The following is a 10,222-nucleotide window of genomic DNA, read 5'->3' as shown; positions in this document are numbered from 1 at the left end:
CCCAAAAAAAAAAAAAAAAAAAAAGATATTAAACTTAGCTGCCATCCCCAAAAGTTCCCTTGTGCCTTTATGTAACTGGCCCTCTGTTCCTCCCTCTCCCCTCTCAGTCCCTAAGCCACAACTGCTCTGTCACTGTAGATTCATTTGTATTTTCTAAAGTATTATATACATAGAATTACACAGTATGTACTTTTTTGTCTGGCTTCTCTTACTCAGCATAATTACTTTGAATTTATTCTTGTTGCATGAGAGAGAGATTTTGAAATCTCTGGCTATAATTGTGGATTTTTCTCTTCTTCCTTGCAGTTCTGTCAGTTTTTGCTTCATATATTTTATGTTGCATAAACATTATTGATTATTATGTTCTCTTGATAAATTGACCACTTTATCATTATGAAAGAACCTTTATATCCTTGGCGATAGTCTGCCCTAAATTCTCCTGTTTAATAGTAAAATAGTCACTTCAGCTTTCTTCTCATTAATGTTACCATAGTGTATACATATATATTTTCCATTCTTTTACTTTTAACCTATTTGTGTCTTAGTATTTAACATGCATTTCTTTCTTTTTTTAAAATTTATTTTATTGAAGTATAGTTGATTACAATGTTGTGTTGATAACATACATTTCTTTTTGGCAAAAATAGTTGGGTCTTTTTTATTCAAACTGATAGTCTTTATCTTGTGATTAGACTGTTTACATTTAATGTGTTTATTGATTTTGTTAGGTTTGGGTCTTTCATCTTGCTGTTGGTAGTCTGTTGGTCCCATTTAGTCTTTGGGAAAATGGAAGTTTCCTGCTTTTCTGCCTTCTTTTGGATGAGTATTTTTAAATGAATCCATTTTTATCACATTTGTTGGCTTATTAGCTATAGCTCTTTGTTTTGTTATTTTAGGGTTTATAGTATACATCTTTAAATTATTACATGGTGCATTCAAATGATATTGTACTATTTCATGTGTAGTATAAGAACTTTACAAAAGTATACTTCCATTTCCTTTATGCTATTGTTGTGCATTTTACTTTTACATATTACTGTAAACTTGTAATACATTGTTATTATTTTTGTTTAAATAGTTAATTATATCTTAAAGAGAAGTAAAAAGTAGAGAAAAAAATCTTATATATTTACATTTCTGGTGCTCTTCATTCCTTTATGTTAGATCCATATTTTTATCTGTATAATTTTCCTCCGCCTGAAGGACTTTTAATATTTCTTGCAGTGTGGGTCTTCTGGTGATGAAATATTTCAGCTTTTTCAGCTTTTGTATGTCTGAAAACATTTTTATTTTGCCTTGATTTTCAAAAGATACTTTTGCTATGTGCAGAATTCTAGGTTAACAGCTTTTTGCTTTCAGTACTTTAAAGATGTTACCTCTTGTCTTATTACTTGTATTGTTTCTGATGAGAAATTGTATGTTAGCCTATCTTTGTTCTTTTATGCATAATATCTTTTTCTTCTCTGGCTGCTTTTAAGACTTTTCTCTTTCATATTGGTTTAGAGCGGTTTGATTATGTTATGTGTTGATGTGGTTTTCCTCATGATACTTGTGCTTGGGGTTGAACTTCCTAGATCCATGGGTTTATAGTTTTCATCAAGTTTGGAAAGTTTTCAACCATTATTTCTTCCAGTTTTTGGTTTTTTTTTTCTCTGTTTTCTCCTTTGAGGAATCTAGTTACCCATTTTTGGATTACTGGAAGTTAACCCCAGCTCATCAATGTTCTTTTAATTTTTTTGTTTTTGTTTTTAATCTTTCTTTGGGTTTTTTGGTTTGTTTTTTTGGCCCTGCTGCGCAGCATGCAGGATCTTAGTTCCCCAGAGATTGAACCTGTGCCCCCTGCAGTGAAAGCATGGGAGTTTTAACCACTGGACCACCAGGGGAGTCCCTTAAATCTGTTTTATTTTGGATAGTTTCTATTTTCATGCCTTTAATTTCACTAATCTTTTTTTTGCAATGTCTATTCTGTCATTAATCCCATCTAGTGTATTTTTCATCTTAGCTATTGTAGTTTTCATCTCTAGAAGTTTGATTTAAATGATTTTTAATACCTTTCATGTCTCTGGTTGTCATTTTGAACATTTGGAATGTACTTTAATAAATATTTTAATTTTTAAAATTTAATGTTTCATTAAACATTTTAATGTTTAATGTTTTAATGTTTTAAAACATTTTAATGTTTTGTTCTAATTATAACTTCTGTGTCAGTTATGCGTTGGCTTCTGTCGATTGGGTATTCTCGTTGTGGGTTTTGTTTTCTTTCTTCTTTGCATGCCTGGTAATCTTTGGATGCAAAAAGTTGTGAATTTTACCGTATTGAGTGTAAGACATTTTTGTATCCTTATAGTCTTCTTGAACTTTGTTCTGTGATGCAGTTGAGTTACTTGGATTAATTAGATTAATTCCACTAGGTCTTGTGTTTATGATTTTTTAGCCTTGTCTGGAGCAATGCTCAGTCTATGGCTGATTATTCCTCACCACTGAGACAAGACTTTTCGGTGTACTCTGCCTATGAATTCGGAGTTTTCTCTGGTCTGCCTAGTGGGAACAGTGACAGCTCCTAGCCTTGTCTGTGGCAGAAGTAAAACTTCAAGATGATCAGTATACACTGGAACACATGCATGCTTCTGGAATGTATAATTACCTACATTGTGACTTTCCCTAGTCTGGGGTAGTTTGCTCAGACATATGCCATTAGTTCTCTGCTGAATATTTGAGAGAGACTCTCTACAGATCTCTGGAGTTCTCTCTCTCTATGGCTGTCTCTTCTCTGGTACTCTGTCCGATGAACTGTAGCTGTCTTGGTCTCCCCAGACTTTCAGCTCAGATTCCTCAACCCAGGGAGTTGGTCAGGTTCTACCTCACTTTCCTCTCTTTGTGCTGTGGGCTGGAAACTCACTCGTGGCACTAAGCTGGGGCAGTAGTAGAGCTCACCTCATTTGTTTCTCATCTCTTAACGATCACTATCCTTTGTTGCCTGTTGTCTTGTGTCTTGAAAATTATTGTTTCATGTAATTTTGTCTGGTTCATTTTATTTTGTCTTACTGGTTGTTTCTGAGGGAGGGATGAATCTGATTACTATTATTCCATCTTGGCTGCTCAATGCATATTTTTAAGGGAAAAATAATTTTATAGAGTAGTAGAGGTAGAAACAAAATTAAAATGGGTTAATGAGGGTAATGAGAAAATGGGAGTGTAGACTCTTTTTTAGAGAAGTTTGAGAAGTACAGGGTAGGAGGGAGCTCTGCTTTGAGTGCAGAGCGAAGAAGGGGAAATCTTTTTCATGTGTTTTGAGAGTGGGGAAGTTTTCAGCATATTTAAGTGGAGGAGAAGGGGCCAGTGGAGAGGAGATAACCTGAGGAGAGGCCTAGAAGAGGCAGGAGAGAAAGGAATCATAAACAGCTGTGAGAATCAGCCCTGGAAGGGGGAAGAGGAGCCGGGAGGGTAACACTTACTCTTCTTCTTAGGTGTCACATAGCAAATACTTCACATAATTTAAACTTGTCAGTAATTTCACAGGATAAGTATTATTAACTTTTATTACAGGTGAGGAATCAGGGTAGAAAGTTAGGTAACTTAACCTTAGCCATCAGTGGCTAACCTGACCCTAAAGCTGGTGCTTTTTCTAATGCACTTTGTGGTCTCTGGGCTGTTTCTTCAGGGCAGGGAGAATAAAAGCTGGGGAAGGTTTAGGCTATAATTGGAATAAAGGGAGAGGAGAGCCGTGTAACTTATTTATGTAAGTTTACTATAAAATTCATGCCTACTCTTCTGGAGGAAAATTTGGGGAAGAGAAGCAGATCAGTGTGTTGTGGTGCAGAAGCATTGTATAGAAGAGTAGTGGGAGCAGTGCTGCTAATTCTAGCCCTGCCTTGTTCTGTACATTTTGCTTCAGAACTAATGCAGACCTGTACTCTTGCTTTTTTACATCTGTATATGCAAAGAGCAAACACAGTAACTAGGTGAACAGAAGACTTAACTGATCATTTTTAGAAGATAAATGGTCTAAGGAGTGACCTTTGTGAGTTAACGTTCTTTGCCCCTTCCCCTCCTTTAAAAAAAGTACTGTACTTTGCTTATGTAAGTATTAGATTGAATCATATTCAGTTGGTGTCAAAAGAGTTGAATATTGACAATTTCATGTGGTTCAACCTAATTGTGTATTTTGAAAGGACAAGAAGCAGTAATTGTGACCATTGTTAGCACCATTAGGACACAGGGATCATGTCTGTTTTATTTACCAGTATTTGCCCAATGCCAAGCACCATGTCTGGCACGTAGAAGAAATTCAATAAATAATTTGTGAATGAAAAACTATAGGTTTTTGAGGTTCCATGCATGTTTTATAAGAAATGTAGGTAAAGATTAAGGGAAATCCCCTTCTTGTTAGGCCCTAAGTTCTTTTTCATAGAATAAGAGAGAAGGCTTTTTCAGCAAAGCTGTTTTATTTCTAATGTAAGATAATGTTAATAAAATATTTTACTACAGTGGCTTCTTAGCCCTCTGTTAAAGAGGTTTCTCTTCTTCAGTCATATCAAAGATCAAGCTGGATTGGAGACTCCCTGCTGTCCACCCCTCCCTTAGGCTTTACAAAAGAGCCCCATCAGTGGTTAAGCTCTGTCACATTCTGGACATTGCTTTTCTCCTTTAATTTTTCTCTGCCTGCCCTTTTATACTCAAGTTGATTGACATGGTAAATGCAATAACTTTTCCTTTCTCATTTGGGGCCAGAGAGGTGGCCTTTTTCTGAGCACTGTCAGCTTTTGCAAAATAGCAAGTATGTAATGTGCCCTTCATTTGTGTCCTAATAACCTACATAAATTAATCTTGTCAGAATGCAGCAACCTAAGACTTAGACTATTTCATGGTTTCCTAATAATGGTTTTCCAGAATCAGTACAGTTACAGACGAGGTGTTGTACCAAGGCAAAGGGCTAAGAAGTCTCTGGCTTGTTCAGGTTTGGTCAGGGGTCTTTGGTACAAATATGAAGAAAATGTATTTGTTGTATCATTGCCTAATATTACTGCTTTGGAACATTCTGTTACCACGTACACTTCCTGCAGTGTCGAGTTGAATCCACACAGTGGTGCTAGAAAAACAAGAAATAATGATTGTTTCCCTTCTAATCAATGAATATGTATTTTTAACTTCCTTATAAAATAAGCACTTCCTTGAGTCATGTAATAATTTCCTCAGCCTCTATCAAATCCATCACAAAGTTATAATGATTTAACCTCTGATAGGTCTCCAAATTTCAACCATCCTTTACCTGGATGACTGCAGTAGCTTCCTGGTGGATCTTCCTGGGCTTACTTTGCTTTGCTCTGGTCTGTTTTCCATAGGTAGTTATAAGTAACGTTTTTTTTATTATTATTTTTTTTATTTTTATTTTTGGCTGCGTTGGGTCTTCGTTGCTGCACGTGGGCTTTTTCTAGTTGCAGCAAGCGGGGACTACTCTTCATTGCGGCTCATGGGCTTCTAATTGCAGTGGCTTCTCTTGTTGCAGAGCACGGGCTCTAGGCACGCGGGCTTCAGTAGTTGTGGCATGCAGGCTCAGTAGTTGTGGCTCGCGGGCTCTAGAGCACAGGTTCAGTAGTTGTGGTGCATGGGCTTAGTTGCTCCACGGCATGTGGGATCTTCCTGGACCAGGGCTCGAACTTGTGTCCCCTGCACTGGCAGGCGGATTCTTAACCACTGCGCCACCAGGGAAGTCCCTATAAGTAATTTTATACATTCAAATCTGGACTTTACTCTCCCGCTTAAAAGTTCTTAAATGAGCTCTTATTACGTTGAGTTTATCAACAAAGATAAATAAAGGCAAGTCCTTTTGTGGTCCAGCTTCTGCCCAGTTCTCTAGCTTTATTCATCTGTTGCCTTTCCTTGTGCAGTTTTCCATGTTGCTCTGTATTTCAGCCAGTCTGGCTGACTTTTAGTTTTTTGAACACAAATGTTTCCTTCTACTTTTGCCTGCTCTCGTTTTGCCTGTGATAAGTAGTGTGTGTGTGTGTGTGTGTGTGTGTGTGTGTGTGTGTGTGTGTGTATAGGGATGTTTCTTAAGTTAACTCTACCTTGTCCTTTGTAGCTTGGCTCAAATTTTTTTAAGCCTTCTTTAATCTCCCCAAGTAGATCAGCTTCCAGTGTTATTTGTTCTCACAGTATCCAATAATTTTCCTTTATAACATTTATTACAGTTTAATTATATATTTATTTATTTGACTAACGTCCATTTCCCCACTGGATCATAAGTGTTAAGAAGGTAGATTCTGTGCTCTTTTCTCATCATTGTATCATTTGTGCCTATTAAAATATTTGCTAAATAAATGAATGAAAAAATGTAAGTCAGCCAGGCCTCAAGGCAGGTAATAGAAGTACGAACAGGTGACCATTTGGGAAAAAAAGATGAAAATACTTGCAATCAGAATACAGTAAGGTGAGTTTCATAATTAAGGTAAAATATTGGCCCAGCATAGTCTACTTATGTGTCTCCTGTTGGAGCAGAAATTAATTCTAGGTCATTGGCAGCCCTGAACTATAAGTTTCTCTCTATATAGAAGGGTAGGAGGAGTGGGAGGCAGAGATCAGGCTTGGCAGATTTAAAATTACGGAAGCAGGACTTCCCTGGTGGCTCAGTGGTTAAGAATCTGCCAGGGTTTGAGCCCTGGTCCAGGAAGATCCCACATGCTACGGAGCAACTAAGCCCGTGCACCACGACTACTAAGCCCGTGCGCCACGACTACTGAGCCCGCATGCCACAACTACTGAGGCCTGCGCCCCTAGAGCCTGTGCTCTGCAACAAGAGAAGCCACTGCAGTGAGAAGCCCGTGCACCGCCACGAAGAGTAGCTCCCGCTCACCACAACTAGAGAAAGCCTGTGCGCAGCAACGAAGACCCAATGCAGCCAAAAATAAAATAAATAAGCAAGTAAATAAATAAAAAGGAAACAAAATTATGGAAGCAGCTAAGAGAGTAGATCTTAAAAGTTCTTATAACTAGAAGAACAGTTGTAACTATGAGGTGATGTCTGTGTTAAGTAAACTTAGTTTGATAATCATTTCATAATAAATACATATATCAAATCATTATGTTGTGTACCTTAAACTTATACAATGTCATACGCCAACTACATCTCAATAAAGCTGGAACAAAGTAAAATAAAGTTATGGAAGCTTCCAATGCCCTAGTGGATAAAACACTGTTCTTTAAATAAGAAACCTTGTTTCTGTTCCAGATACGATCACTGTTTTGTTCTGTACTCTTGGGAAAGATGTGGTATAGCATTAGAGAAGTCACCATTTGCACTTACATTTATTTCCATAATTATTTTATGGGATAATAAAAACATTCTCTTTATTTCTTAATGTGTGGTAAAAAATGAATGAGGTGATAGAGGTAGAGTATTTTAAAAAGCACACACTTTATAAAGTGTACTTAATATTTGCCCAGAAAACAGGAAATCTTTCAATTTTATGATTTCTCTGTTCTTTTTATTTATAATTACAAGGAAGAGGTACCTAAAAGAAAAGAGTGTGGTATGAAGAGCTCTATCTCCTCTGGCCACTGTATTCTGAGTTCTGTAAGGGCAGGGGCCTTGTCAGTTTTACTCACTGTTTATCCTCTGCACACAGTGCCTATTAGGAGCCCAGAAATTGTTTTTGAAATGAAAAATGTAGTGAATTGTCCTGAGGCCTTGGTAATTAGTATTCTGTGATTTTTTTGCCTTGTTGGCATTCTGCAGAAAAGAGCAACCCGAGGCAGAACTCTTGATGTTTCTTTATTTTTCTTATATTTCAGCTGTGGCAGAAGTAAAACTTCGAGATGATCAGTATACACTGGAACACATGCATGCTTTTGGAATGTATAATTACCTGCACTGTGATTCATGGTATCAAGACAGTGTCTACTACGTTGATAACCTTGGAAGAATTATGAATTTAACAGTGATGCTGGTAAGAAAAAAATTTGTAATACTAGGATTTTCCAATAAATTTGTTACTTAATTTTCCCTTTTCATCTAATGTCTAGAGAATTGAGGTACACATACCTTTAATATATGGAATCCTGTCATCAGTTTATGCGAGGCTTCATTTTGTTTAATTCAATTAAAATTTTTCCCCTTATTCCTGTTACTTAAATTTACTTATTCCCCTCCACTCTTACCAACAGGCAACTACTCTGATGTGTTGTATATCTCAATATTGATGTAACTGCTTTTTCTATGTGAGTAGTTAATCCTATGACAGTGGATTTATCTGTTTTTTCCTTTTAGTTAATTTTTGCTTTATGTATTTTTAAGAATGTTAATTGGGTGCAGACATTTTATCAATAGGATTGTTTTGTCTGTTATGCAACATCCTTTTAACATTATAAAATATCCCTCTTTATCTCTGGGCTCTAGGAATAATTTGTCTTGAAGTCTTCTGATATTAATATAGCTGTCCTGGCTTTTGTTTGTTTGTTTGTTTAATTAGTATTTGTCTTTTTCTTTCCGTTTTCTTTGAGTTTGTCAGTGTTGTTATTTTTAAAGTGTGTCTCTTGTAAAGAGCATATAGTTGGGTCTTGTTTTTTATCCAGAATGACAATCTTTGTCCTTTAATTGGCTTAGTACATTTATATTTAATGTCATTACCGATATGGCTGGGTTTATATTACCGTTTGCTAATTCTTTCCATTTTGTCCCATCTGCTCTTTGTTCCTTTGTGTCTCTCTTCCTACCTGTTTTTTTAATTCATCACAGTTTTTCTTTTAAAAAAATTTTTTTCTTAAAATTCCACTTAATTTTCTCTTTTAGCTTTTTATTTAAACCTGTTTGTATTGTTATTATTTTTAATGGTTAATGTAGAGATTGTAGTACTCATCCTTAATTTACCCTACTTTGCCTCTAATTAATGTTATTCCACTTTTAAAAAAATGTAAAAATCTTATGGTATTATAATTCCTTTTACTTTTCCATCCTCTGAGCTATTGTCATACATTTTATACTTCTTCATATGTTGTAAGCTTCACAATACATTGTTAATGTATTTGCTTTAAGTAATCAGTGGTCTGTCAGTAGCTTCCTGACTGCTCTCTGCTCCTTTCAGCTTTCCTTTGTGTTGCATCTGCAGAATAATCTATCCAGTTTGCGTGTTTAATCTTATCACTTCTCATTTAAATTCCTTAAATATTTCCTTTATGACAAAATCCACACTTATTAATATGTAATTTTGAATAGATAATGCATTCATGTGATTTAAAAAACAAGAAATTTAAAAAGGTATTTAGTAAAGTCTCTCTGACTCCAGTTTTATCTGTCCTGTGTTCAGTACCCCTTTTCCCTCCATTAACTTCTTCTTATTAGTTTCTTGTATATTCTTCCAGAGGTGGGGTTTTGTGTGTGTGTGTGTATGTTTGTTTGATTTTGATTTTCCTGGCAAGTATAAGCATAAAGTGATGTATTTGTTTAAAAAATACAAACTCCTCACCTTGGCAAATTCAGCTTATAATGCCCTTTTCTCCAGCCTTATCTTTCACCACTTTGTACACTACATTCTAACAATACTAAACTCTTGCAGTTACTGAAACATGCTCTGTATCCTTTTCCCTCCAGCCCTTTTCCCACATAATTTACTCTACCTGAAACATTCTCTCTTACTTGTGTGTCAGGTTGCTTCCCAGTCTTCACTTGAGTTTCAGCTAACTATTTCGTCTAGGAGGCTTGATGATGTCCTCCCTTTGTTCCCCCAGGGATATTCAAACCATTGGCTCTCAGATCTGCATGGACTTTGAATTCCTGCTAGGCCAGGGGTTGGCAAACTTCTTCTGCACGGGGCCAGATAATAAATGTTACAGGGTTTATGGACCAGTCTTATGTCACAGGTGCTCAGTTTTGCTGTAGTAATGTGAAAACAGCAATTCACAATATGTAAGCAGTGATTGTGGCTGTGTTCCAATAAAACTTTATTTGCAAAAACAACAGGCTAATTTGGCTCGTGGGCTATAGTTTGCCAACACTTGGTCTAGGCTGTGGGTCTTTCTTATATTTCTGTAATCCTAGCAGCCAGCAGAAGGCTTAATCAGTATGTTTATACAATGGATGACAGTTGTTTAAAGCTTGTTCTTACTCTTTGGAGTTGGCTTTGCATTCTTTTTTTTTTTTTTTTTTTCTGATTGCCATGGCTAGGACTTCCAAAACTATGTTGAATAATAGAGGTGAGAGTGGACATCCTTGTCTTGTTCCTGATCT

The 10,222-nt window shown here is 36.3% G+C and overlaps 1 protein-coding gene across 1 annotated transcript in view; it reads left to right on the top strand.

The window, feature by feature from the left end:
* Positions 1–10,222, top strand: part of NUDCD1 (NudC domain containing 1) — an 85,077-nt gene that overhangs the window by 4,039 nt on the left and 70,816 nt on the right. Inside the window, exon 2 of the mRNA XM_007466235.1 lies at positions 7,792–7,946. Coding sequence (XP_007466297.1) covers positions 7,792–7,946 — 155 coding nt within the window. The remainder of the gene's footprint in view (positions 1–7,791; positions 7,947–10,222) is intronic.

The sequence above is a fragment of the Lipotes vexillifer genome, unplaced genomic scaffold (genome assembly GCF_000442215.2).
Source record: "Lipotes vexillifer unplaced genomic scaffold, Lipotes_vexillifer_v1.1 scaffold508, whole genome shotgun sequence".
Classification (NCBI taxonomy): domain Eukaryota; kingdom Metazoa; phylum Chordata; class Mammalia; order Artiodactyla; family Lipotidae; genus Lipotes; species Lipotes vexillifer.
The sequence above is the reverse complement of the archived record's forward strand: the minus strand, read 5'-3'. Positions and strand labels throughout refer to the sequence as shown.